The 27,864-nt window shown below is 42.2% G+C and overlaps 3 protein-coding genes across 7 annotated transcripts; 1 reads left to right on the forward strand and 2 right to left on the reverse strand.

The window, feature by feature from the left end:
- Positions 1-7,219: 7,219 nt before the first annotated feature.
- Positions 7,220-12,724, reverse strand: LOC108938391 (uncharacterized). Of its 3 annotated transcripts, none has more exons than XM_018758937.2 (2): positions 12,598-12,724; positions 7,220-12,237 (listed from the first exon to the last, which is right to left on the reverse strand). In XM_018758937.2, the coding sequence occupies exon 2, from the start codon at positions 12,208-12,210 to the stop codon at positions 10,144-10,146; it is 2,067 nt and encodes a 688-aa protein (XP_018614453.2). In that variant the 5' UTR covers positions 12,211-12,237; positions 12,598-12,724; the 3' UTR covers positions 7,220-10,143. The 3 variants fall into 3 exon arrangements, with proteins under 3 accessions (XP_018614453.2, XP_018614452.2, XP_018614451.2); XM_018758936.2 differs by having other exon boundaries at positions 12,593-12,724; XM_018758935.2 differs by having other exon boundaries at positions 7,221-12,237; positions 12,619-12,724.
- A 1,339-nt stretch (positions 12,725-14,063) lies between these two features.
- mblac2 (metallo-beta-lactamase domain containing 2) lies at positions 14,064-17,231 on the reverse strand. Its single transcript, XM_029259622.1, has 2 exons — positions 16,663-17,231; positions 14,064-15,459 (listed from the first exon to the last, which is right to left on the reverse strand). The coding sequence occupies exons 1-2, from the start codon at positions 17,105-17,107 to the stop codon at positions 15,074-15,076; spliced, it is 831 nt and encodes a 276-aa protein (XP_029115455.1). The 5' UTR covers positions 17,108-17,231; the 3' UTR covers positions 14,064-15,073.
- Positions 17,232-17,321: 90 nt separating this feature from the next.
- Positions 17,322-25,610, forward strand: polr3g (polymerase (RNA) III (DNA directed) polypeptide G). 3 transcript variants are annotated; one of them, XM_018759486.2, is made up of 8 exons: positions 17,323-17,419; positions 18,051-18,207; positions 19,380-19,509; positions 19,964-20,032; positions 20,151-20,210; positions 22,521-22,585; positions 22,819-22,938; positions 24,964-25,602. In XM_018759486.2, exons 2-8 carry the CDS (start codon positions 18,091-18,093, stop codon positions 25,048-25,050), a joined length of 648 nt encoding a protein of 215 aa, XP_018615002.1. In that variant the 5' UTR covers positions 17,323-17,419; positions 18,051-18,090; the 3' UTR covers positions 25,051-25,602. The 3 variants fall into 3 exon arrangements, with proteins under 3 accessions (XP_018615003.1, XP_018615004.1, XP_018615002.1); XM_018759487.2 differs by lacking the exon at positions 20,151-20,210 and having other exon boundaries at positions 17,322-17,419; positions 24,964-25,607; XM_018759488.2 differs by lacking the exons at positions 19,964-20,032; positions 20,151-20,210 and having other exon boundaries at positions 17,322-17,419; positions 24,964-25,610.
- Positions 25,611-27,864: the final 2,254 nt, after the last annotated feature.

Below are 27,864 nucleotides of genomic sequence, written 5' to 3' on the forward strand. Positions count from 1 at the left end.
TGCCTTCTTTGTTCGCTACTTCGTTCCGCATGCCGCCGAATGTGGTGACATTTCGGTACATCGGTGTCACGCAGTAACACTTTCTTTTTTTCTAAATTTATTTCATTATTTTTTTTTTTTTGCTTTTTAATAATCGTTTTCCGACACGCAACGCAAGCCGGCCAAACAATAGCATTTATCCAAGCGCACGAGATCCTTCGCTTTTACACCAAAAGCGGAGGAGCCGGAGCCGGATCCAGGTCATGCGGCGCTTTCTGGCTGCGTTTGTCATCTCCGGCGAGGAAGGATATGGGTGCCTCCCTGTGGCCGAGGCAAGCGGAACACTTGCGGGTCCGGAAAAACAAGAGAACCGGTCGCGGTTCATCGCAAACAAATGTCGGTAACCTCTCGACTCAACTCGCGATGATCGATACGGCGGCGGTAGGCCGAGCCGATGCTCCCTGGGCCATGGTTTTCTCTAAGCCGCCTTTCCCTCACGCATGAGACGTGGTCGTCGGCAGGCGAGCCGCGTTTATTTTGCAAAAAGGAGTGTCTTCATATAAATAGATGCTGTAGCTCCACTGGTGCGGAGAAAGCAGAGAGGCAAAAAAGAAACGGCACCTCTGGAAAGGGAGCGGCTTCAAATGGAAACTTGCGCGGCAAAGAAGGGAGAATCCGTACAATCCTGGTATTTCTCCCCGACTACAGCCCATCTGGGTGGAAGAGAGCGGCTGAAAATAGAGCCTGCTTATTTTGGTCGCGCTGTTCAGAGGTTTCGCAGAGACACTTTGAAGTCTTCTTGGGAGGTAAATGGATCATTATCCCGTAATTTTACTGAGCAGGTATTTTTCAGACAAAATGTTATGAAACACATAAAGTCATTTATTCCTGCAAGCATCGCTGACAAGATGCCTGTGATCACACTGAAAAAAGAAGGATTAAATGAAAATTTGATTAAGCCTTCATCTTTTAAAACATTAAAAACAGCCAAGTTCGATTACAGCTCTCCTGTCATCACAGTATGGCGCCGTAAACATTTCAAATTATTTATTCTTTCAATGATTCCATTGGTTCTTTAATAGAACAGATTCTTTAAATATATCTCACACAATTCACTGGAATTAAAGCATACTTGTGCAAATACTTTGGCACATCCAGTAGTGGACCTTTGGCATAAGGAGCCTGAATTTTTCTCTTTTCTTGTGCTTCAGCTCTCATTTCAGCCTTTACAACCTGCTTAGCTCACCAAGACATGTGTTTTTAATGTATTTCAGACCCTCCCTTACAATAAAACTACTGTGTGTGACCAGGTGCGGCGCTCGCCGTCGGTGTGCCGAGCATCCCTGTGACGTGACGCTGCAGTGCGGGACACAAATGGACTCCAGCGACTGGGAATGTCCAACCGCTTCTCACTTTTATGTCCTTGGCACAATTTCCTCTGAATATTTCCCGGAGCGGTGCGTGTTGTGTCTTACACAGCAGTTAAGAGCTCTCGAGGTAAACCATTCTTTTCGAAAGTCAAAGCAGCCCCACATACATCCATTCCGCGACAACGTGAAAATTTCTCAGATTTAACGTCACATATTTGTCTTCCAGGGTTTAGTCGGCAGTTGCAGTACAAGTGTGGCGGCACGGCGTGTCTCATACCAGGGACACGCAGCAACATAGTGAGCTGGTGAACGCCGCACGCATTCTTACGTCTTCCTTCGCTCTTAGAGGCTACACAATCAGAGGGCTAAGTATTGCCTGTTTAATAGAGTTTAACGCAAAGAAGAGTACAGCAATTCCCCGACATTCGTCCGAGTTCCTTTGCGACCGACTGGTCGCATCTCCAAATGGACGTAAGTCGGATGTATGTTAGCATGGCATGTAGAATGGTGAATAAAGTGTGTGGGCTGATAACGCTACATAGAGTTTATTGGAAGTTGCGTTGGAGAAAGTGTCTGCTAAATAAATAAATGTAAATGTAGAAGTCGTATACCTGTACGTACAACGTTCTTTTATCCTACTCAGTTTCTAACATGATTATCTTGTTTTTTAATTAACCAGCTTAATTGATAAATGTCGCTGCTTTGTAATTATTGAAGACTTCATACATGCTGAACCATTCACTGCTTCCCATATTTTTCTTTATCCTTTAAGATTGCAGAGACCATCGAATGGGACAACTGTAGATCACGTGCAATCACGTAAACTTTTTTCCTCCTTCATACTGGTTGATTACCTTTATTTTCAATTCCAAATAGAGGGTCTTCTTCGGCTTCTTACTAGATCCGTCAGCAGGGAATAGGTTTTTCCTCTTGCTCGTCATCTTCTTTGGGGTTTAATACAATAATGATTTAACCCAGCATGAAAAATCGTTAGATTTACTCGAATAACGTCCGCTTACCGAATGGCAACAGAGTGAGAACAGAGAGAAATGCTGTGATTTACACAATGCCAGGATATTATCTGATGATCACTATCATACACACGTAGCCGTTAGCACTGGTGGACGTACGAGCAAGCGTAATTTTTATGCTTACATATATTTCTTCTTTATTTTTTTTAAATTTATGCAGTGTTTTTATTTTCAGTCATATGTACGGATGGTCGTAAGTTACGGAGGTCATAAGTAGGGGAGAGGCTGTAATTGTTCTCTGTGTAGGATCTGCTCACGACTTTAGGAATGGGCTCCCTACAGATGTGACCTCACTTTCAGGGACTTTCTAAATGTGAGGCCTCTTTGCCAGCTTAAACAAATCCCCATTTTTAATGAGAAGCCAGAATGGTTTCATTGTACAAAGAGTTTTACGTAACAAACTAACCCAAAAATGAATTTGGAGGCTGTGGAAGGATAGAACAACATGAGCGAGACCAGCGCAAACAAACCTTCAGCGTAACGGAAAGCTGTTCAGTGTCCGCGAGACGGCCAGTTCCGCGTCGGCCGCCGTTTGCCGTCAGGCCCCTACTTAGTGGCGTGCTGCTCTCTTGCATATTTACAGTAACTTGCTGTGTGAATCAGCGTAACCTTTCCGCTTCCTGGAACCCACTCTACGCCCAGTTTCAACACTCGGCAGCAACATTTGTGCGGCGCCACCAAGGCATCTTCAAAAAACACCTTGGATTTCTGCTACTTTCTCGAAATAGGCAATTAGGAGTAAAGAAAACAGAAGACACACCAACCCTAACCGCACACAAACTTCTCAGAGGTTTATACTCGATCCCTTTTCGTTGACGTTTCGATCAACGTCGAGATCCTAATGACACGGAAATGTCATCTCTGAGACAGTTGGGCTTCTTAATTTTACCACCGATAAGAGAAAACACTTGACTGGTTTGATCCCAAAGCAACATGTGGACTCATGTCACAAAACCTTTATGAGACGCAGAAGCAAACGAAAGGGGGGAAAAGCAAGAGATTTTCAACGTTTGTATTGCGTTTCCTGTCCTTCCTCTCATCACCAGACTGGGGCCTAAATCTGTGCAGGTTAAACAACCCCAACCCACCCCACCTGCCCCCGGTTCAAACCCCAGCATGATCCCATCCCCCAAACCTGACAGCCGCGTAAAAAGTTTCTTTATTCATTTGTTTAATATAAATCGTATTCTGTAAAAACAAATAATACGGCAAATGTGTTGCAGAAACACACCATTTGAAATCGCGCGATAATAATTCTTTTCATTTGTGTTGTTCAAAGTGCCTTTTTGGGTTAAACAACTCGGAGCTCTTGAGAGGCAGCAGACCACACATGGGCACATCAGCTTTTATTGTTCCTTCCACTGGGTAATGGAAACGGCGAGATGCTGGAGGTGGAAGTGGAACTCGGCTCCGCTCCTGTGGCTGACGTCCACCTTCGTGAAGGAGGTTGGCCAGGCAGCTGCAAAGGAAAACAGTGAAAGCGCGCTGCTCCGCATCTCCCCAAATTAGAGGAAATCCTGGATATGTTGAATGCATTAAGAAAATACTTGAGGTTTTTTCAAAATTGGGATCACCCTGCCCCTGGGTAACATGATTCTATTTATTACAGATGAATAAGCCATATGGAAATGATCTGTCCTCATGCGCGAGGAGAGCAAAGTAACAGTTGTGAAACGTATACCGAAGGGCCATCAGACGGAATAATAAACAAATACTGCAAAAGAAACTTACTTTCTTAACGAAAAGCTCTTTCAAATGTATTTTTTATTGTTTTGGTTGCACGTGAACCCTCCCACCCAGAAGGACTGCTTACAGAGTGTGTTCCGCGGTTTCCCCGTTCACGCAACTCCGTGCGTTGCTGAATTCTGATGGTTAAAGGGCCCTTCCACGCCCTTCTAAAAGGCTGCATCCCCAGAGCCTGCATGCTCCTCTGAGACACTGTTGAGTCACACCGGTGCATTTGCAACATAAACTGCAACACTTTTGCACGAGAGGGCACTTTGCCCCTCACTCTTTGGCTCGACTCCCCACCTAGACAACGACCCCCTGGGACAGGTTCCCACTGCACACGCACGTGCCGGGCGTTTCGTTCGGACAACCTGGCAGCAACGTGTCCCGGCAAACGTCTCTGGCCGTCATCTCTTTCCTCCGCCTTTCTTGCCAAAGGTCTCGGGAACGGGCTCAAGGACGACACACGCCAGCTCTGTGTTTGTGTGGCATGTTTTCACGGAGTTGCCCTCTTACCACATGGGTGTATCTTGTATATAAAACCTGATTTGTCCCACACTGTCCACAAGAAGACACTATGAGCCCGGCATAAAAATTCAATTCCCGTATGGGCAGAGACACAAAGAAAAGTGAAAGATGCTGCTGCGCTGCCTGATACACTGTATTGTAGCTTATCGTCAGACCCTTTAAAGTGCATTGGTACTTTTTTACTGCAGTACTGACATATTGTAAATGCGTGTCTGTACAGTGAGAACTATAAATTCTCCATGACGCTACAAATATGATTCTGAGACAACCTTTCACGTTTGATCCTATGCAGTTCTGTCGTTGGATACGACGTCCTGTGCAATAAATCTGAGCATGAGAAATATAGCAGTGAGGGGAAAACAAGACGTTAAGATGATTCCCATGGAATGTGTTTAGTTAGTGCCCACAGTAGTATTAATTACCTCACTGTTTTTTTTAAAAAAATCATAAAGAAATGCCATTGTAACACAACCGTACTGTGCCAACGAATCATGTCACATCCTTCATTTTGAGCAGGGAATTTGTCATTATCTGAATGATCTTCATTTAAATCCAGTAGGTTATAATATCTAAGAAGCCACTGACTGATACTACGGCTACTGCTGCAGTGCTTGAGTAAGCCGTCAGCGCAGCATCGCACACCTCACTCGCAGTCACTTCTACTCTATTTGGTCATTTGAAACATTCGAATCCCCGCGCTGTACCTTCTCATAACTGAAAACTGCTCCGTCTCCTTTATTATTTAAGCGTTGTTTACGTCGTGCAAATGTCAAACGCAGACTGGAGAGGCAGATTTGGACAAGAAAAAGTCATCTGGTGCAAAATTAAAACGGGAATTCCCGAAATGTGTTCGTTTTAATTAAACACACGGAAAACATTTAGATTAGAAATATAGACTCCGGTTACCTCCTAAAGGGATGGTTTATTTCAATTCACATTCGCAGGTTTTTTTTTTTTTTTTGCAGACAAATGTATATGCCCTTAAGGCTTGTCACCGCTGATAAACGGCACTGGGTGATGTACGTTATTGCTCTTGCCAGTTCGACACTCCGTCTCCCCATAGGAGAGCTCTGTTCTTTGCAAACAAACCAAAAAACACGAACGCCCTGGCGCAGGAGATAGGCTTCAAGGTTCCGCCACAGAGGCCTGCTGCGCCATTGCACGGCTATAAATTACACTTATTTGTTAGCCCAGTGCTCTGCTGTGACATGTAACTTTTGTCACAACGAATTTGGAAGTGGGCTACTTTATGTTATCGGCCTTCAACGCGGCCATTATCAGCCTCAGTCAGACGCTGCCCCCACCACGCAGTTGGCTCCTTTCTTTCTTTAGCCGTGTAATCAGGGTATTAATTATCATCTGTTTGCTCTTCATTATCTTCACTAGAAGTGTGCGCTGGGCCAATTTCTGTTGGAGCCCAGGGCATGTGTGTCTGTTCTTCAATAAATCTGAACTGCAAACAGCATGAGGAAGCAGTGCTAATACAGATGTCTGGAATCGAGCCACAAGGTGTCCCGCGAAACAGTGCAGAGGCGAAAAGTCGCACCTCAACCAGCATCGCTGTCTCTCCGAAAAGAACCTTTTCCGCTTAATGGCAAACTTTTACACAATGTACAAGACACATACTATATCACAGCTTAAACTTCTCACCTGGATACAGTTTTAACCTTTAGGTCATCAATGTCATCACAATGTATGAAAAAGGATCCCTTGTTGTTACTTTAATACACTATTTACTTCTTCTGCAGTTTTTTTTCAAACTCGGATGGTATTAAAACTGAAATATTCACTCCTGAGCTTTGCCAGTTGTGAAGTTTAAAAGGTAAATGGCACTGAAGGCAACCGCTAAGTTTATCTGAAGTCCAGTAGGGTATTTAAGTAGTAAGTAAAACCTAGGGCACTTGCACACCTCCTGGAGCTGCGGTGGTTCACATGACAAAGTAAACACCTTCTCAGAGCTTTGCACGTTGGGCTCCCTGACAGAAAGTCAATACCTGGAACAGAAATTTCAGTAATTAGAGTAATTACAGCACGATTTCTATAACAGCTGGATTGGAAGCATCACACCACCAATCACTTGATTGCACTGTATTGCAAAGAAAAGCCCTGCAACACCTGCGCTTTGCATATTAAATAGGATTATGAAGTTCCCTTAAAGCTGACATTTTTCAGGAGGAATTGTCCCTTGCTGTAAATTAATTTTGACAATCATTTCTTTTGAACACATCTGCCAAGGGGGGAAAAAAGGAGATTTAAGGCCATTTAAGTAATTGCAACATAAAAAAGTGGAATAATCCATAAAACTAATAACACAACGTAAAGGGTGTACTTCTGTATCTCTCTGTTTAGGGTAACTACAATACATAATGCGATATATTTTTTTCTTCTAATGAATGAATCTACATTGTACTGACACAACCCCTAGACTCATACAGCAATTTGAACCTAGCAAATTTGGAATTATACTTGGCAGTGTTCAGCAGAATACAGTTCCCATGGAAACAAAAGTTAATTTCAAGCAAAAGAAATTACAGTAATTTATTCAGTGGAAAGGTCTAGAAATTGTTTAAAAAATAAATTTAAAAATCCAATAAAACTAAATAAGGACGTACCCATTCTACTAAAACCACAGAGAGTTCACGAACAGCAATGAACTTTATGGCTTTAGCATTCATAAAAATATAAAGCATATTTGGGAGAACTATTTGGCTGCTATATATTTAAGATGAAGTGGGATTTGGGGGCCGCTTCTGGACACATTAAGAAAATATTATACTTTCTGTGGAGTAAAATGATGGCTGTAGTCATATGTATGCAATCATTAACAGCTAAACCATCACTTTGTCATTTCCTTTAACTGTCAAGAATTTATGAGAAAATCGTGTGATCACACACCAGCATGGCATAGTCTGAAACGGAAAAAAATGGATATTATAAAAATGTATCCGTTAAGAAAATCGCATCGGAAAACCTAAAGAATATGTAGCTATGTTTTATGACATATGATAGGACTCGATTTTCTTTTTTCTTCAGTAATGTTGAATTTGTATGAAGAAATCTTTGATGGTGGTTTTTCTTTTCCCCATTTACCAGAACAGGCCCCATAAGTCTGTTTCCTCCTATCAAGGAGGCTTTTTCTGTTAATCACACTAGTCCTATCCTTATCAATATTTTAAATATTTAAGATGAAATCACAAAGCAAAATTTAAAAAAGAAATTGTGAAATTGGGAAAAGAATGCGTAAATTAAAAGATTTTAAAGGCCACTTTTAAAGTATTTCTTTCAAACAATGTTAAATATATAGTACTGGCAGATGAGTCTATGAATGTCTTGCAAAACACAGAAAACTGAAATAAGAAAATTATGGTCAATATTAAGAAGGCGATACACAGTAATATGAAAAAAAAATTTAAATAAGCATGTGGTCCAACACACCAGAGGTGTGTAGTACAGGAAGACTGTGGCAAAAGTTTATTAATAATCAAATGTGACACCTTATGGAAAATATACCAAAAGTTAACAATGTACTTATTGCACGAAAAAGGGTCACTGGAGATGGTGCTAAAACGAAAATGGAGAGAACCACAAGCTGGCGGCAACCAGGCCTGATTGTTGGTGTGCCGTTGGCCTCCATGCTGATAATCCAGCCATGAATGGCATTTCCCCCTTAACTATACCACAGCCTTCCCACACTTGTCAGTTTTCCCTTCTTCCACACTGATAGAACCTGTCAATTAGGAAACTGCACAAGTTGGACCTGGATGTCAAGCTCCACTATTACTCAAGCAGAGATACAACAAATGCCCCTCTCTCAACACACAGCATTGATGTGCCATTATGGAACAAGACAACGGAAAAGCAGCCCAAGACCAGAAAACAGACATGGTGACATGTAGTTCAGAACCGTACCTCATGCTTTCCTTAATGCAAAGTGACACTTTGGCTAAATAACTCTAAAATGGCCATGAGCTGCATGAAGCCCAGCAACAATCCTGCTTACTCCATGTGGCTGATGAATATCTGGTAGACAGCATCAACATTTCAAGCTTACTAATGAATATTTTACTTCAAAAACAAGCATTTCATAAGGCTTTCCCCATTTTATAACTGTGAATTTAAACATTTATGCAACTCTAAAACATGTTTTGATCCTTGGTTGAGAACACACAAGTGCAAGTACAACTGAAAATGCAGTTGTTTGAATTGCTTCCAGCAAAAAACACACCTTACAAGGTTTTCTGAATCAGTACCATATATTACTGTGAAATAAATTATATTAAGTAGCAGAGGACAACACTTAAGTTCTATGCAAGAACTTTTCCTATAGTTCTTGTGGACCTTGAGGAGACAAAAGGACAATGTCTCCCTCTTCTGGCTATTACTGAAAACTAAACATTTAGTCTGGTTAAGAAGAGTGGGGTTGCAGTTTTTTAAGGGCAAATAATTTAGCACTTCAAAGAAAAAACCGAGAGAACTGTAAACATTTGGTGCAGTTTGCTGTCTGTTGACTTCTGCCATTCCCTGCTGAGCCAAACTCATTTTTTTTTTGTGGTTCTTCATCATTCTCACTAGGCTGCACGTCCACATGCAAGTTTCTGAGGTCCATCTGCTCAATTGACATACAAAAATTAGAATGTCTCTGCTTAATCTGGATTTCAGTCAAGTACCCATCACGTTACAAATAAAAGTTGTTGATAATTGCAAAGAGCAAAAAAACAACAGCTGAAAATGCCATGGATGTCAGATGAACAAGTCACCTGCTCATGTGGTTTGGATGCATTTTACTGCCACCTATCATCTGGTGACACAAATACAGGCGATACTGCTCTCCAAGTCAATAATATTGTCCAATAATTGTCAAATTCTCAAGAGCACATGCAAGTCAATGTTAGAAATTATTCTCACATCCATAAGTGTGACTTAATATTATTTGTTATCCTTAATTTCGACATGGGTGGGAAACTATAAAGGCTACATAGAGGTGTTCTGCTGTATCGATTGAGATGGCACAGCTGTGAGAAGATCACACAGCCACTGTGGACGATACTGACACTGAACAGCAATTTGTGGACTTTCCGTGTGAGGAAGAAGTTTTGATTGCTGAAGGATAGAGATTTTCAGATTACAGGTATGACCGTGTCTTGGCTTATTCAAGAACTTTCACTACCACCTCGGTCAGACACTTTAGTGTAGATTGGATCACTGTGAAGTCAGGTTGGCGGGATAGTTTTTATTGCACTTATGGGAGTTTAACAAACTAATGTTTCCCAGTAAAATTTCTTTGTATATTAATCCACTCCCCACAATTTTGATTTGAACTGCCCATTGCTAAGTGGTGAAAGGCATTGCCAAAATGTGGATGTTCAGTTTAAATCCAGGATGCAATTGAGTCAAAAAGTTCTAATTTTACCAAAAGATTTTTTAATCTAAAAACCTTTTTTTCCCCAAAGTTCTTTTTTTATGCTCATTTAGAAACTGTATAAACATTTTGAGAGTTTGTTTTAATGTTAGTTTCTTTCTCTGTCACTCCGCCATGTCAGGCCAGCATTGTGAAGTGCTCGAGATATAGTTGACTTACTGACATTTTTGCCTGTCTCAGCAATGGACTTTTGCAGCTCTTTTAGAGTGATTGTTGGTTTCACTGTGACGTCCTGAACCAATCTTTTCTTTGCCTGGTTACTCAGCTTGGATGGCCGTCCAGATCTGGGGAGGGTCTGGGTCGTATGATACACCTGCCATTTCTTAATAATTGACCTTACCGTGCCTAAAGGGATATTGAGGGTGTTGGAAATTTTTTTATACCCTTCTCCACATTTGTGCTTTTCTACAACTACACCCCTCAGTTGTTCTGACAGTTCCTTCTTCTTCACCGAATGTCGTACTTTAATTGCTTTGCTGGAAACACCATGTTGACTTTCCGATGGTTTCTTTTCAGTAACAGATTCCTTGTCACTCTGGCTTGTTAGGTCAACGTTCCCAAGTGCTTGAGGTATTTTTGATTTACACACATTTTTGTCTGTGTCAGCCATTGACTTCTGTAGCTCTTTTAGAGTCAACGCTGGGTTCACTGTGATGTCCTGAACCAGTTTCCTCCTTGCCTGGGTATTCAGCTTGGTTGGCCGTCCAGATCTGGGGAGGGTCTGGGTCGTATGATACACCTGCCACTTCTTAATAATTGACCTTACCGTGCTTAAAGGGATATTTAGTGTGTTGGAAATCTTTTTATACCCTTCTCCACATTTGTGCTTTTCTACAACTACACCCCTCAGTTGTTCTGACAGTTCCTTCTTCTTTACTGAATGTTGTACTTTACATGCTTTGTTGGAAACTCCATGCTGACTTTCCGATGGATTCTTTTCAGTGACAGATTCCTTGTCACTCTGGCTTGTTAGGTCAACGTTCCAAAGTGGGTGAGATATTGTTGATTTACACACATTTTCATCTATCTCAGGAATTGACTTCTGTAGCTCTTTTACAGTTACTGCTGGGATCACTGTGATGTCCTGAACCAGTCTCCTTCTTGACTGGTTAATCAGCTTGGATGGCCGTCCAGATCTGGGGAGTGTCTGGGTCGTCGGATACACCTGCCACTTCTTAATAATTGACCTTACCGTGCCTAAAGGGATATCGAGGGTGTTGGAAATTTTTTTATACCCTTCTCCACATTTGTGCCTTTCTACAACTACACCCCTCAGTTGTTCTGATAGTTCCTTCTTCTTTACTGAATGTTGTACTTTACATGCTTTGTTGGAAACATCATTCTGACCTTCCAATGGATTCTTTTCAGTAACAGATTCCTTGTCACTCTGACTTGTAAGGTCAACGTTCCAAAGAGCCCGACATATTGCTGATTTACACATGTTTTTGTCCATCTTAGCCACTGACTTCTGTAACTCTCTCGCAGTTACTCCTGGTTTCACTGTGACATCCTGAAGCAGTTTTTGCCTTACGTGGGTATTCAGCTTTGTTGGTCGTCCAGATCTGGGGAGTGTCTGGGTTGTATGATACACCTGCCACTTCTTAACAATTGACTTGACCGTGCCTAAAGGGATATTGAGTGTGTTGGAAATTTTTTTATACCCTTCTCCACATCTGTGCCTTTCTACAACTACACCCCTCAGCTGTTCTGATAGTTCCTTCTTCTTCACTGAATGCTGTACTTTGAAGGATTTGTTGGAAACTCCAAGCTGTTTTTCGGATGGCTTCTTTTCAGTAACAGATTCCTTATAACTCCGCCACATCAGGCCAGCATTATGAAGCGCTCGAGATATTGTTGATTTACTGACATTTTTGCCAGTCTCAGCAATGGACTTCTGCAGCTCTTTTAAAGTCACCGTTGGCTTTACAGTGACGTCCAGAACCAGTTTCCTCCGTGCCTGGTTGTTTAGTTTGGATGGCCGTCCTGGTCTGGGGAGTGTCTGGGTCGTATGGTGGACCTTCCACTTATTAATTACTGACCTCACTGTGCTTAAAGGGATACTCAGCGTCTCCGAAATTATTCTGCACCCGTCTCCCGACTTGTGTCCTTCTACAATTTTATCCCTCAGTTGTTCCGACAGTTCCTTCGTCTTCATGACCGAATCCTGCTTTACATTTACTGCCTGATTGACAGAGAAAGTTACAGTAACATTATTTCTTTATCTTTGCATCTTGTAACAACTAGCCAGTTACCTCACAATCCATTCATATCTTACAAAAAAGGCACGCAATTAGATCACTGCAATGCTGCACTCCACTATATAACCACAGTTTTAAAAAAATGGACAAGGTTATAGATTCTTTTTGCCACACTGAATCATTGTGACCATTTAGCAAAAAAAAAAAAAGAAAAAAAACAATATTCAAAACGAGCAGTGCAACTACTAGACGTTTTTAATTTACCAGCGTTGTGTCTTATCTGTTTTTAAGCTGTTGCGAGTGTCACAAGCAAGCGAATAAAAAATTATTAAAACGTACCGAACCTTTTTACGAATTTTGCGTACCTTAAGGCCGGATTACTATTAGCCTTATGGGGAATCCTGACAAATGTTTATCATCCGACAGAACAACCTTCCCGTCCTTTTACTTCCTCCTCTTCCTCCTCCTTCTACTTCCTGTTCGGGCGCTGCGCTGCGCTGCGCTGCGCTGCGAGACAACGTCGATTTGTCGCCCCCTACAGTCCCGGCGAGGGAACAGCGCCAGCGCCAAAACGACAGCCTGGTGTATCGGTCAGGTGACATAACGGCTCGGAGGTCCAAACGGCGCAATATGAGATAATAATAATAATAATAATAATAATAATAATAAGCCATATATCAGGGGTAATTATTTCCTTGAAGTCATGCCATAAAGTGAATTCCTGTTGCAAGGGGGTTGATTAATTATTAATGTTACATGTTCCCAATATTACATTTCCCAATTTTATATTTACATTACATTTTGTACAATTAATTAGTTAAAATTTTGTACAACAATTTGATATTACATTTTGTATGATTACATTATTGGTACAATATGACATTTCCCAATTTTACATTCACCCATAATGGGTAAATAATTGTAAGCTTATAACAATTGTAACTTTAATATTGTAAGTAGCTTTGGAGAAAAGTGTCAGCTAAATTAATATATTTCGTCACGAATAACTGCTTGTCCAGGGCAGGGTTACGCTGATGCAGAACGTATTCAGAATGCACAGGGCCTGAGGCAGCCTACACCCCAGTGGAGAAATTGGCATGATCTTGGATAATGCAGGTGTCGGCAGGGTTTCCACTGGGAAACCGCCACTGTCCAGCACTCTGGGCTCAGATATCGGTCTTGTTGTCCAGTTAGTGAATTACCTGGGTTCAAGTGTGCTCTGGATGCCCCTTCCCTCACTGTCGTTCTAGCCTTGAGCAAAGTATTTACCCTATTTCACTCCAGCAGAAATTATCCGGCTGTATAAAGCGGTGAGTTGTAAGAATGTGCCATTGTGCCGAATGTGGATGTGCTGCTTCCTTCCGCTCAACATTTCTGCAGCTGAAACAGTTCTAACCAGAGCACACATATATACTTCAAAGTTCGCTGAATACAGTATGGAGTCTTATGGAAAGAGAGATGCTAAATAAATTCAGTGCTTAACTAGGACATTCTGGCTAAAGGGCGTCGGCACATTTACTCACTTAACTGCCACTTTTCTACAAAGAAACTTACAGTTTCTTTATACAGCCAGGTAGTTTTACTAGAGCAACCTTAAGTGCCTTATTAAAGGGTATCACAGGTGTAGGTGAGATTTGAACCTGCAACCTTTGTAACCACAGGCAGCAGCTCTAACTAATACAGCATCAGCTGCCCCAGAAAGATGGGTTCTTAATATTCTGAGGATAATCTGATTACTAAAGACATTGAAATGTCACCATTGGGTAAGTCTGCATTAACAAATCACTCACAAGTCATCTACATTCTGCCCTCAGGATTTCTTTTATTGATCATCCTTAACCATTGGAAGACAAATAGCTTAAAAGGCATAAGATTAACAATCTATGCAACTTCAAGCTTCATTATGGCTTTTCAGTAGGCAACCATATTTTTCCATGAGCGGTCCTTGGAAGAGAATAGTTGAAATATAGTGAAACGCAGTACTCAGAGCTCTTATAACAAGCAACAGAAAAAAAAAACTGGGTTGATATTAAATATTTGCCAAGACACTGCATATACCTAAAAATAAAGTGCAGCACAGCCATTAAGACTTCAAGATATGAATTATACTGATTTCACCAAAATGTCTGTTATCGTACATACTCATGGATCATGAGCTCTAAATATAGATGCCCCTCACTGGGGTGCAGCTCACTTGCAAAAAAAAAAAGGCAGCATTAAAGCAGAATAAATTAACAATCAGGCTGAACTATCCATGATGTTTCCAGAATGAGTGTACAGACCCCACCTTTATACTCTTCAACTGCTTCCAAACACAGGGTACACAGAACTAAGATTTAAAGATGGTATAAACAGGGTGTAACTGACTTATACAGTTGACCAGTTATATGGCTACAATGATTTGTTATTCAACTAACACCATGTCTCAAATGCACAAATAAGTTCAGACAGTGATTATAGATTTTAACTCTGGGCTTAAAGTTAAAATCAAGAACCTGAAAGAAATTCAATACATCAGGATACAAGTCATTCTTACATATACTGTATATTTTTAATCATCACATATTGAAATGACACCCATCCTTTTGGGTATCTTTACAGCAGATATTTAATTGAACTATTATCTAAATTAAAAGTCAATACACAGAGACACAAAACACATACATTAGTTGTGACAGTGCTGGTTAAGACCACGGTAAACATTACAGATATAAGTCACATTGGATTCCAGTGCCCCAGAATCACCAGGGACCACTTTCAGCAAGATAGTCTGGCATGGTTGCATGAAGACATTCATAAGACCTGTTCAGTATGTTGCCGTTAACAAGCACCTCTTGAGTTTGATACCCGCAGGGCGAGGCTAGCAATTGACTTCACTGCACATGTGGAGAATCTGTGACAGGCCCCAGCTTTGGATATATAACCGGAGGCAAGCTGATGCAGCCGCTTGGGACCGAACGTGTTGAAGTGGCCTGGGAGAACCTGCTCCACCTGCCCATCGTCCACCAGCTGCACCAGCCGCTCGCAGCTGCTCACGTAGTCACTGATCTTGCTGTAGGGCAGCCAGTCGATCATGGAGCCGTCGTAGACAGTGTCTCCGCTGAACAGCATCTTATTCTCTTTGTCGTGGAGGCAGATGCTGCCCCTGGAGTGGCCAGGCATGTGCAGCACTGTCAGCTGCTTGTCCCCAAGGTTGATGACATCACCTTCAAATACACAGGAAGAAGCTATTTCACCTGCAATGCACCACTGATGCAAAGTCATACAGACCAACTGTCAAGTTCAATAGAAGAAGTGGGTTGAAGCTTTTACAGGTTTACTAAAATTAGTGATTTACATTCATTCATGTAGCAGATGCCTTTCTCCAAAGCAACTTCCTAACAAACTATGTAGTGTTAGATATCAGCTTGTCTTTGCATTGGAATCAATGCTTTATGTGATAATTTTGATTTCTGGGGGGTGGGATTTTTTCCTAAAAAAAAAAAAAAATAAGTTTTTCAGAAAATGCTTGCTAAATCTTGGTCACAATTTAAATTATTATCATCATTAACAACTATTACCCACCTATAGGGTGCCCTCCCTCCCCTTTAAATAATCAGAAAGTAAAAAACCTGCATGCATCACTGTAACTGGCAGAAAATCAGAGCAGCAAAACAAGTTTACTGGAACACACAAGTCCAGTGGTGAAATAAAGCTATATTGAAAAAAACTCAGACATAGGAACTAAATCAAAGTCACTGCATTCCGGTACAAACCCTCCAGCTGGAGTCACATTTTCATTTAATGCTACATCACCGTAATCAGTCCATGCAAGTTACTTCAATTAGGGAAGAGACACATACCACAGGCTTCATTAGCTGTATTTGTAGGAGTACAAAAATAAAATTTAAAAAAAAAAAAAAAAAAAACAATATTTTCCCCACCATGTTAAGTGCCTGTTAATAAACATAAATCTTAGCAGACAGTCTGTTCTAAACTAATGTCACTGTATATCACCATAATTTATGATGATAAAATACTGTCAAAGGCAATTTACAGCACCATCAGCTCAGCAATTATTAATAAATAATGATGATAACAAAGACAGCCCAGGGAGGGTAAGGACCATGGTAAAAATACTACCTTTGAGTTTGGGCCCAAAGGTCAGAGGGTCAATTCCTGCTACTTTATAAGGCTTATAGTAGCCTTGAGCATGGCATTTACTCAAAACTGCTCCAGTAAAGACTCCCCAACTGTACACATGGGTAAAGACAAAGCTTAGAGCTAAATGGACATGATTTGTTCACACAGAGCAAACACCTTGACAAGAACTCATGAGCACTGCGATGAGGAAACGTTCATGTGACAAGATGGCCGCTCTCTAACCACCACGCCCCCTACTGGCCCGCATGCGCACTCGTGTACAGAACCTTCCTGTAAGATGTGGGTGGGCTGCACCGCCTTCACCCTGTAGCCGCTGGCTCGCCAGCCGGGCGCGGGCGCGCGCACCACCTCCGCGTCGCTCAGCCACGTCACCGTCTCGTAGTTGTCGCCGCTGGAGAGCGCGTCCACTTCAGCCTTGTGGACGCCCACCTGCGCGAACTGGTGCAGCCCCCCCGAGTGGTCGAAATGGACGTGGGTGGCGACGGCCAGCAGCGGGTTGCGCCCCCGCCCAGAAGTGTCCCCCAGCAGGCCCGCCGCGCTCAGGTACTCGGGCAGACTTCTGAGGCCGAGCCCGGCATCGATCACCACGTCCTGGTGGGAACCGCGGAGCAGCCAGATGTTCGCCCTGTTTCCGGACTCGTAGAAGCGCTCCTGGATCCAGAACAGTCCGTCCGCCACAGCCTTGTGCGCGTACCACTCTGACGCAGACATCGCGGCCGCTGCACGCGTTCGGAGCCGCTTCACGGTGCGGGAAGAAGCCGCGCTTATAAGAGTCGCAGAGGCACCGCGCTCATTTCATGTGCAAAACAGTTAACCTGACGTGCCAGACCGGAAGCGGTTGGGCGGGACTAACGAGATGAAAACAAGCCTGGTGTCCAATGTTGCTCCGCAGCTGTATCCTATTGGCTGAGGATAAAAAATAGCACCACCCCCTTGTGACGTGTGAAAAATCGTGAAAACGCCAAGAAAATACCGCATAGTAGATGGAACGGTAGCGCGTCGTTCACGGGATCAACGAGAAGGGTAACGTTCATCACAATATTTGTTACATTTGCCTTTGCCCTTTTTAAGTGGAAAGACACTCGTGCTAGAATCTCAAGTACATAACAGCCCCTGTTATATTTCCCTGTGTCGATAAACTTAGTACCGCCGGTGTCTAATTTATGCTCTGTCTGAAAAAAATAGTGTGTGATTTAATTTTCATGATTGTCATGAATTCACGCTGATCAGCGCTCGCCAAGTACCCATGACGACTTAAGCTCTACATTGAGCGCTGAGCGAAAAGAAAAAAACAACTTCACTCCACAGACGGTGCTCATGCATGCGTGGTTTTGCTGGACCGACGTGTTGCACTGCTGAGAACGGAACACGTGGGCATTTGCACTGGGGGGGAGTGGTGGGAGTGTCGCAGAACCCGGTCCGAGCGGTCCATATTATATTATTATCATCGTCATACATAATAGTGATGATGATTACGATGATGATGCAGTTCTACTGGCAGAACAGTGAGAAGCCCCAGGAACAGTGGTGGGAAGCGCAGCGTCTGGGTTCCAGCACCAGCACGAGGCTCTGAAGTGTCAGTGACGTCATGCCGTGTTTCCCCCCCGTGCTGCATTTGACATGTGAATGACATGTCAACGCCTCCTCTCTGCAGCGGCGATAGGGGACGGCGCTGTGGGGTTGCGTGCGGCGGGATGGCTGCGAAAGGGCGAGGACGGGGCATCGCGGCCTTCACCTTCAACATCGAGGCTTTGGGCATTTCCAGGGCGTCGCTTCCCGAGGCTACTCTCGGCCCCAAGCCGCTGTTCCCGGTGAGCGGCGTCAGTGGCGTCACTAGGGCTGCTGTCACCCAGTGTGGTCGCTCATGGTGTCACTCATGGTGTCACCCCTCCCACCATCCCCCATGGACCTCCTCCCGTACCAGACCACACACAGTCCTTAGTAACGTTTTTTTCCACTAATGTTCCTCATAAATCATAATTCCCCTCTATCACTGAATGTAGTGGCAACAGCAGTGACATCAACAACTAGCAAAATTAAAACTACACCTTTAAATTACAATATCATACACACACACATTTTCAGAACCGCTAGTTCCATACGGGGTCGCGGGGAACCGGAGCCTACCCGGTAACACAGGGCGCAAGACCGGAGGGGGAGGGGACACACCCAGGACGGGACGCCAGTCCGCCGCAAGGCACCCCAAGCGGGACTCGAACCCCAGACCCACCGGAAAGCAGGACCGTGGTCCAACCCACTGCACCACCACACCCCCTACAATATCATACATACAGCGTAAATGTATTTACATTTACCTAGTTTCATTTGGAGGGGGGCGTGGTGGCGCAGTGGGTTGGACCAGGTCCTGCTTTCCGGTGGGTCTGGGGTTCGAGTCCCGCTTGGGGTGCCTTGCGACGGACTGGCATCCCGTCCTGGGTGTGTCCCTTACGCCCTGTGTTGCCGGGTTAGGCTCCAGCTCCCCGCGACCCCGTATGGGACAAGCGGCTCAGACAATGTTGTTTCATTTGGTTAGGAAACAGTAGAATTCGAAGCGTCACTGTAATTGGATAATAATGGGAGCTCTGAGCAAAGCGCATCGGAAGGTTCAAGAAGTAAATGAGCACGGAGTTTTATCCTTGTAGGTATATTGATACATGTCATCTGGGCTTTATTACGAAAAATGTTCTTATAACTAACTACAGGGATATTTTTATAAAAATAAGACATTTCTGCTGAAACACTACACACAAATTTCATAGACAGTCATTTTGATGTCAACCTCTCTGATGATGTCACCTGGTGCGGTCCACACCCCCTAGTGATGCCACTGAGCAGCATCTCCTTGATATGTTACCACTTCTGGCGAAGAGCACCGCGTGCACCAGAGGTGTAAATGCAGAGTCTGGGCGCTCAGCCTTGTGACTGATGAGTTTGCAAAACCAAATACAGTAGCAACATTCTCCTTATAGTTCCTACGTTACAGGATGTAGAATACAAACCAGTGCCACTGAGTAGTGGCGAAGATGAGGAATATATGCTCGGCCTGAAACAGGAAATGAGATGTACGATGAAACGTCTGCCGTTCAACGTTACAAAGCCTGAAGAGAAGGCAGGTGATCGCACTGCATTTCCGTCTTCTGTTAATACATTTACATTTATTTATTTAGCAGATGCTTCTGTCCAAAGCGACTTCCAATGAGCCCACACACCTTATTCACCGCGGTGACTTACACTGCTAGATACACTACTTACACTGGGTCACTCATCCATACATCAGTGGAACACACACACTCTGTGTCACTCACACACTACAGGTGAACCTCAACAGCATGTCCTTGGAATGTGGGAGGAAACCAGAGCACCCTGAGGAAACCCACACAGACACAAGGCAAATACACAAACCTCACGCAGACTGAGCAGGGGTCGATAGCATGGTTTCAAGTATTACCAGTGCTGTAATACTTACTGTATGCTCCTCCTTGTGCCATATGTGCTTGAAAAAGGTAGTGATGTGAGTGTCACGTGCTGTGTGGTCCTACTCGCTTCCTCAATTTCATGTTCCGTTAGGTGTGGAAAGATACCGGGAGATGTATGCACAGGCGAACGGCAAAGGCAAACGAAACGAATGGACACCAGGTGTGGTTATTACGTATACAGTTTGGTCCGACCTAAAGCGATCGCTGCAAACATAGCTTTTCTCTGGTCTCTGTAACTCGTGTGGTTTAAATAAGTGGCACGTGTGTTCTCTCTACAGACTGGAATCGCCTCCCAAAGGAGTTGATGCCCCAGAAGAGAAAAATAAAAAAGAAACCAAGTAAAATAATAGCGTACAGGCAGTCCCTGGGTTACGAACGTTTGACTTACGTACAACCCGTAGTTACGAACCACCTCCCCACCCCCATGAAGCCTATTACAGGCAGTCCCCAAATTGCGGCTGAGTTCTGTGTCCTCAGTCTGTCTTTAAGTTGGATTTTTATGTAAGTCAGAACAGTTAGGTTTGGTGGGTTTTTAACATCAGTTTGTCAAATGTTTGTCTTAGAATATACTATATCGCGTACCTTTCTATGCATAAAAACATTAAAGAAAATCTTCGGATACACTAAAATATCTAATATGACAATACAGTAATAATAATACAATGTAATGATAATATATGTAACTACAGTATTTATAATAGAGAGAGATATAGAAAGAGAGAATAAATGTTACTATTGTCATGATGAACAGGACCCGGAGGAGGTTGGATCCAAGTGCAGGATCGTTTATTCAGTATTAATGGATCAGACTTGTTCTCGTTGTCTGGAGTGAGATTCCGCAACTGGGAAAAAGTGTGTTTTGTAGCCGAGTGGTGGGGGGGCAGTGCGCGCATGTGCAAACTTTAATGTTCGCTTTTCCATTGCTCGTTGGTATTTCACCTTAATTATTATTTTTTTTGTTTTAACCCTGCCACCAAAGTGTCAATGTGATGCACGCACGCTTTCTGAACCGCTTGTCCCATACGGGGTCGTGGGGAGCCAGAGCCTACCCGGCAACACAGGGCGTAAGGCCGGAGAGGGAGGGGACACACCCAGGACGGGATGCCAGTCCATTGCAAGGCACTCCAGGCGGGACTCGAACCCCAGACCCACCGGAGAGCAGGACCCCGGTCCAACCCACTGCGCCATCACTGATGATGATGCATCAAAGAAAAGGAAAACAATCACAATTGAAACTAAAGTGGAAATAATAAAGCGACCGGAAAAAGGTGAAACGTCAATGAACATTGGAAAAGCAAACGTTAAAGTTTTTTTTAAATGTTTTTTTAAAAATTTTTTTTATATACCTACACATGCATTCTGTCACACAAACTGGCTGGAGACAGGTGAGAGTGGACCCAGTTGCGGGTTGGTTTTATTCCTTTCTCGAAGTTCGAAGGGCAGGACACGGTCAAGGTCAGGGACAGGCGAAGGTCGTACAAGGCACAGAATTCGATACACAGGCAAGGCAAAACTCGGTGGTCGTAGAAGACAGGCGAGGATCGAAAACCAGGAACACTAGAACTAAGCAGGATGCAAAGTGCAGAACAGGGACGCTGATACTGCAAGACCGCAAGGGCGATTGCAAGAATCCGCGTCGTCTTGCGGACACGGAGCTCCTTTTATCCCAGGTCTCATCGATTTAGTTGCAGGTGTTGGCGATCCGCTTGTTCCTGGGGGCATGACGCACTCTCTCTCTATTATAAATACTGTAGCAACATTTATTATCTCTTTCTATGTCTCTATTATAAATACTGTAGTTATGGTCATTATTATTACATAATTTTATTGTATTATTATTACTGTATTGTTATATTAAAGATGTTTTAGTGTATCTTGAAATGTTTCTTTAATGTTTTTTATGCGTAGGAAGGTATACGATATATACTATATTCTAAGACAAACATTTGACAAACTGACGTTAGATACCCATCACACCGAACTGTTCCAATTCACGTACAAATCCGACTTAAAGACAGACTTGGGAACGGAACTCGCTCGTAAACCGAGGACTGCCTCCATATTATTATTACCATGAATGAAGGATGACTCACCAGTATGGGAACCAAAATATAGATAGCCTCGAGTTTGACATGAATGTTTTATAGTACTGGTGAGTCATCCTTCCTTCACAACATCTTGTCATTCATTAACATAAATAATTATTTGCCTCCTTTGCGCAATATGTGGTAGTAAGCGAGCGAGTTCCGTTCCTAAGTCTGTCTTTAAGTCGGATTTGTACGTGAATTGGAACAGTTCGGTGTGATGGGTATCTTAACGTCAATCTATATTTTGGTTCCCATACCCAACTATTCATGTGGCTTAACTGCTCTAATGAATCGCAGATTATTTTAATAGTTGCACCGCTGCATATCCCATGAGAAAGATGAAAACACATTTCCTAAATATATTACAAAATGTGACTGGTTTTTAAATGTCAGCAATTGAAATGAAGTGTAATTAACAGCAAAGGAATGAAACCCGGAGAAAAAAACAATCTCACAGGAGTTGTGTTAAAAAAGATCTTATTTAAAAACAGTGGTATTCATACATGATATAAGGTTTGAACTGTGTGAAATTACCACAATATATTTTTTTTATCCAATCAGAGGTGAAAAAGGAACCCAAGATATCATCAAGCAAAGAGAAAGAAGAGCTGCTCGACAAATTAAATGTATGAAGTGATGAAATAGTATTTCTATATTTGCTTCTTTATTGTTACCCTTTCCCTTTTAAAGAATACATTATTACATATTTATTATATTCATGTGTTTAAAGCCAATGTAATACTAGCTTTATTTACTGGGCAAAATTGCTAAATGAATTAGGCTGAAAATGATCTGTTTTTAAATGCAATTCAGTTGTACTTTTTTGTTTGCAGTGCAAAATGTTCTCTCTGTATTTCAGGACCTGGAGAAGAAAGATGAAAAATCAGATGAAGAAAAAGGAGAGAAGGCAGAAGAGAATGAAGATGAAGATAAAGAGGAAGCAGAAGCGGAGGAGTATGATGAAGAAGAGGTAGAAGAGGTAATTCCTAAAAAAGAAGGTTTCCTTTGTGATGTGAATGAATGCTTCCAAAGATGTTCCATAAGATGTAATTAATTCTTTATTTTTACAGTGAGCTGCTTAAATCCACAAGACTGTCATTTTAGTCTTGAAATACAGCTCTGCATACACATCTTCCTCCATGATATTTTGTTACCAAACAGCAGATGACAAATTTTACCGGCTTCCTTTGCAGAACAAGTACAATTCGTTTTCTGAAAATCTGCTCGTGAAGTGAGACCTTAAGGAACTCTTAAACTCTTGTCGTTCATTTAGAGCAACAAACAGTTTTTAACCTTTTTTTTTAACCAAACCTACAACATTCCTGAATTGAACATGGATAAAGTCTCACTGAAGATCAATATCTGAATTCTGCATTTTATTTGGAGTATCTGAACTGCTCTGGAAGTTTTTAAATCCAGGCTTAAGACATATTTGTTGAAAATCGGTTTTACGTATTTGCATGATCAATTTTTTTTTTAATCCCCTTTCCGTCTCATAATTTATCTTACTATTGTTTTATCTTTTTATTTTGTTGTTTTGTTCTGTTGTTGGACAGCGTGGGGTACAGCAGTTGCCTCACAGTCCTTGATTCTGTGTGGAATTTGCATGTTTGTATAGGTTTCCTCTGGGTGCTCTGGTTTCCTCCTGTAGTCCTAAAGCATGTGTTTAAGGTGATTTTAAATACTGTGTGTGTGTGTGTGTGTGTGTGTGTGTGTGTGTGTGTGTGTGTGTGTGTGTGTGTGAGAGAGAGAGATTGCTCTGAAATGGATCCACATCCTGACCATTGTGTACCCTGCCTCACACCCTATGCTTCCAAGGTAGGCTCTGGATCTCTGTGACCCTGTATTGTATGGACTGTTTGTTTTTTCTTTAATTATTTCAATATCTTTAAATGCTGAAATTTTTGTTTAGAGTTGTAATCAACACCGCTTTATTTAACGCACTTCGAAAAGCTTCTTTTAAAAGTGCCTTGTAAAATGAAGACTAGAACACCACCTAACAAGGCAATTCTCATAATGCAATTACTGTAGTTATTCTTAAGACTCATTGCCTCTTTCTGCTGAGATTTTTGTAAAGTACCATATACAGTATGCTAAATGAATAGTAAAACAGATCACACAAACTCATTTTTAGAATTCTGTGTGTTTCATCATTTCAAGCCTTTGAACTGAGTAGTAAGACTTTTTCCCTTTTGGTACCTTAAAACTTTTTTGCTATACGGCTTGTTATGATGCCTATTATAATCTGTTATAATATTATATTATAATGCCATGAGATGTGAGAGATGCTCGTAAGCATTCTCACAGCTGCAAGACATCATGGGGGGCTTCTTATCATGTATGGTGCTCAGCATCACCAAGGCTCATTTGTTAAATAGAAATTTCTATCCCCGTAAGATGTTTCTCGTGTGAGCTGATAACTCATTACGTGAATTTTACGGCACACATTTCAAGTGCTCCTCAGTCCAGATTCTCATAATGTGAGCATTTGTTATGCAGAGGAAGTAAAGGTTCCCACAGGTTTACTGCTGCCACCGTTCTGTGGCTGCAAGGCCGCCGACTTGCAGGTCTGCTAAATACTGTACCCTCAGTATAATCGTGATGTTGTATCATCAGCACAAACTTTGGTGTATTATGTTTCACAACATCTAATACAGTTCTTTGATTTGGTTTTGTTTATAATTTACTGTTTTAAAACTTTTAAAACTGGGTAAATGCTATGATTTCATACCTTTTGTTATAATACATTTTTAACACAAATGGCTAATGGCATTTGGCCTTTCAGATTTTTTTAACATTTTCCTTTTACATTTTCCTATATCTTTTGCACAATCCATTGTAGAGTTGTGTGAAGGATATCTGGAAGGACTCTTGGAAAATTATTAGATTTAGTGTTTACATTTACGTTTCGATAATGAATGAATTAATAAACATAATAAAAAATGAATAAAAAATGTTGATCAAACCTTTTTTTTTTTTTTTTTTTTTTTTTTAAAAACTCCAGGAGAATGACTATATTGCCAGCTACTTTGAAGATGGCGATGATTATGGAGCAGGCAGTGATGACAACATGGATGAGGCCACATACTAACCTATACTGATGGTAACTGCTGAAGTGCCAAACTGGAGTAACTCAGGTCAAATGCATTAAAATGTACAGCATTGTTACTTTGTCATGGTATATGACACTTTTGATTTGCACTTTTTGCTATTATACATTTTTGTTAATCATTTGTTTATTCTGTAAAAGTTGAGTATCAGAATCAGAAAGGTTTGACGTTGCAGGTCTGGCCTTGTAGGGTGAATGACTTTCAGTAAGATGTACACTTTCTTTATAAATCTGAAGAATGCCCCTGGGATATATTTTCCTTAATGTAAAACAATTTACTATGCATTATTACACTGTGCCTCATGAAAAAGACTGCAAAAAACTATAATGCTGTCTTGCCTTAAATAATGGCAAATAAAAATGATCCGCAAGTGTGGCTTTGAAGCAGATGCATTCTAAAGATCTTGGACTCTTCTGAAATATTGTATGCACCCCCCCCAGCCACTTTATTAGGCACACTTAAGTTTGGGGAGATGTTCTTTCTGAGATGCCCCCCTCCAAGCCACTTTCGTGCAACCATTCTTTGTTTACTTGCGGCATGCGTTGCCGTCCTCTGCAGACCTCTGCCATCTGAAAATACAAAACAAAAACATCCATACACAAGGCTGCCATTGACAGGATTTGTATGTGTCAGTCACACCACTTTCTGTAAACTCTTGGCACTGTAATGTGCGAAAAACGCAGGTGGATGGCTTTTTCTGAAATTCTGGCAACAACACTCATGCTGCATTCAAAGTCACTTAGATTGCACGTCGTGTCCAGTCTAACATTCATTTGAACGGTAACTGGACCGCTGTCCGTATACTTAATGTACAGGCAGTTCCCGGATTACGAACGAGTTCTGTTCCTAAGTCTGTCTTTGTCAGATGTTTACATAAGTCGGAACAGTTAGGTACGGTTCGTGTCTAACGTCATTTTGTCAAATGTTTGTCTTAGTATATAGTGTCCCTTTCTATGCATGAGAAACATTACAGAAACACTTCGGGATGCACTAAAACATCTTTACTATAACAATACAGTAATAATAATACAATGAATTGATGTCATGATAATAAATGTTAATACGGTATTTATAATGGCGAGAGAGGAGGAGAGAGTGAGTGTGTGTGTGTAGGTATGAAAAACATTGAAGAAACTTTGTTTCCTTTTTTGCAATGGTTGTTGGTGTTTCACCTTTTTCCGCTCGCTTTATTATTTCCACTTTAGTTTCAGTCGTGATTGTTTTCTTTGATGCATCACCATCACTTGCATCACATTTACACTTTGGTGCCATGATTATGAGGGTAAAAACAAAAGAATTGAATCCAAATACAGTAACACACGAGACACTTAACAGCAACGTGGTCCGACTGAGAGGAAGGAAGTGTTTGTCCTACCGCGAGCTCATGAGCCGACGAACCGCTGTAGGCACACAATGTTTTCATGCGCGTCGCAAAGTAGCGCCCGTTTGTTATTACAAACCATTGTATGTAACTACCCCGTGACCCCGTATGGGACAAGCGGTTCTGAAAATGTGTGTGTGTATGTAACTAGAATTTTTAATATACTAGGCTTTACAGGGGTTGGTTCGTAACTACGGGTTGTACGTAAGTTGGACGTTCGTAACTCGGGGACTGCTTGTACTTAATACACAGACGTAATATACTGAGTCACAACAATGAGACTCACTGTATGGATGCATAGTATGTGTAAATAGCCAGGTGTATTTAAGGTGTATTAACACAGGCTGTCAATGAAAATGAATGAACAACCATTGAAAAGATCAGTAAGGATGTGCAATGAGGCCATTCTCACATTCTGATTTAAAGGGGAAACTAACACAGTAATGTCTGTATTGTGGATTAGGACAGTTTTAAAATGCATTTCTTAAATTCGTGGCAAAATGATACACACACACACACATTGACTGAAACTGCTTGTCCCAAGTGGGGTCGCGGCAAACCGCAGCCTAACCTGGCAACACAGGGCACAAGGCTGGAGGAGGAGGGCACACACCCAGGACAGGATGCCAGTCTGTTACAAGGCACCCCAAGCGGGATTTGAACCCCAGACCCACCAGGGAGCAGGACCCGGTCAAACCTGCTGCACCACCACGCCCCCCCTACCAAAATGGAATATGCTTATAAAAATTTTTTAAAAAACTTAAAATGATTAAGTTAATTCCACAATAAAGAGCCATAACCAGTAAAAAGAAATCTAGACACAGGGATTGTTTTAAAAAACTCAAATGCCATTTTAACATAAAGAGCGGCATACAAAGTTATGCACACACACACACATCATCTGAAACCGCTTGTCCCATACAGGGTCGTGGGGAGCCGGAGCCTAACCCAGCAACACAGGGTGAAGGGCTGGGGGGGAGGGGACACACCCAGGGTGGGACACCAGTATGTCGCAAGGCACCCCAAGCTGGACTCGAACCCCAGACCCACCGGAGAGCAGGACCCAGTCCAAAGTCCAGTCCGCACCCCCCCAAAGTTATGTAATGTAATGTAAAAATATTGCAATTAAATATCAGAAGCAACAAAGCCATGGTGGCTTAGAACAAAGGGAAGAATTGCTCTACAACTATAGATTGATCTATTTGTTCATTAATCCATCTATCCAGCAATCCATTCTTGATAACTGCTTGTCCAGGGCAGGGTCACAGTGATGCTGAGTTTGTCCCCTTATCTGGACACAACAGACACGCATTGCCAGTTCATCCCAAGACAACGACATCCCAAGACAACCACCACAGTGAAGGCCAGTTTAGGGTAACAGATTCACCTGAAACCTGTCCTTGGACTGTGGGAG

This window comes from Scleropages formosus, chromosome 17 (genome assembly GCF_900964775.1).
Source record: "Scleropages formosus chromosome 17, fSclFor1.1, whole genome shotgun sequence".
NCBI lineage: Eukaryota > Metazoa > Chordata > Actinopteri > Osteoglossiformes > Osteoglossidae > Scleropages > Scleropages formosus.

Bases quoted from the DNA above. Each gene is read 5' to 3' on its own strand.
- LOC108938391 (XM_018758937.2), bottom strand. From the start codon at position 12,210: ATGAAGACGAAGGAACTGTCGGAACAACTGAGGGATAAAATTGTAGAA.
- mblac2 (XM_029259622.1), bottom strand. From the start codon at position 17,107: ATGTCTGCGTCAGAGTGGTACGCGCACAAGGCTGTGGCGGACGGACTG. The intron at 15,460-16,662 runs GTTCTGTACACG...GTGTATTTGAAG, and splicing joins CACCCACATCTTACAGGAAG to GTGATGTCATCAACCTTGGG.
- polr3g (XM_018759486.2), top strand. From the start codon at position 18,091: ATGGCTGCGAAAGGGCGAGGACGGGGCATCGCGGCCTTCACCTTCAAC. The intron at 22,586-22,818 runs GTATGAAGTGAT...TCTGTATTTCAG, and splicing joins AGCTGCTCGACAAATTAAAT to GACCTGGAGAAGAAAGATGA. The intron at 22,939-24,963 runs GTAATTCCTAAA...TAAAAACTCCAG, and splicing joins ATGAAGAAGAGGTAGAAGAG to GAGAATGACTATATTGCCAG.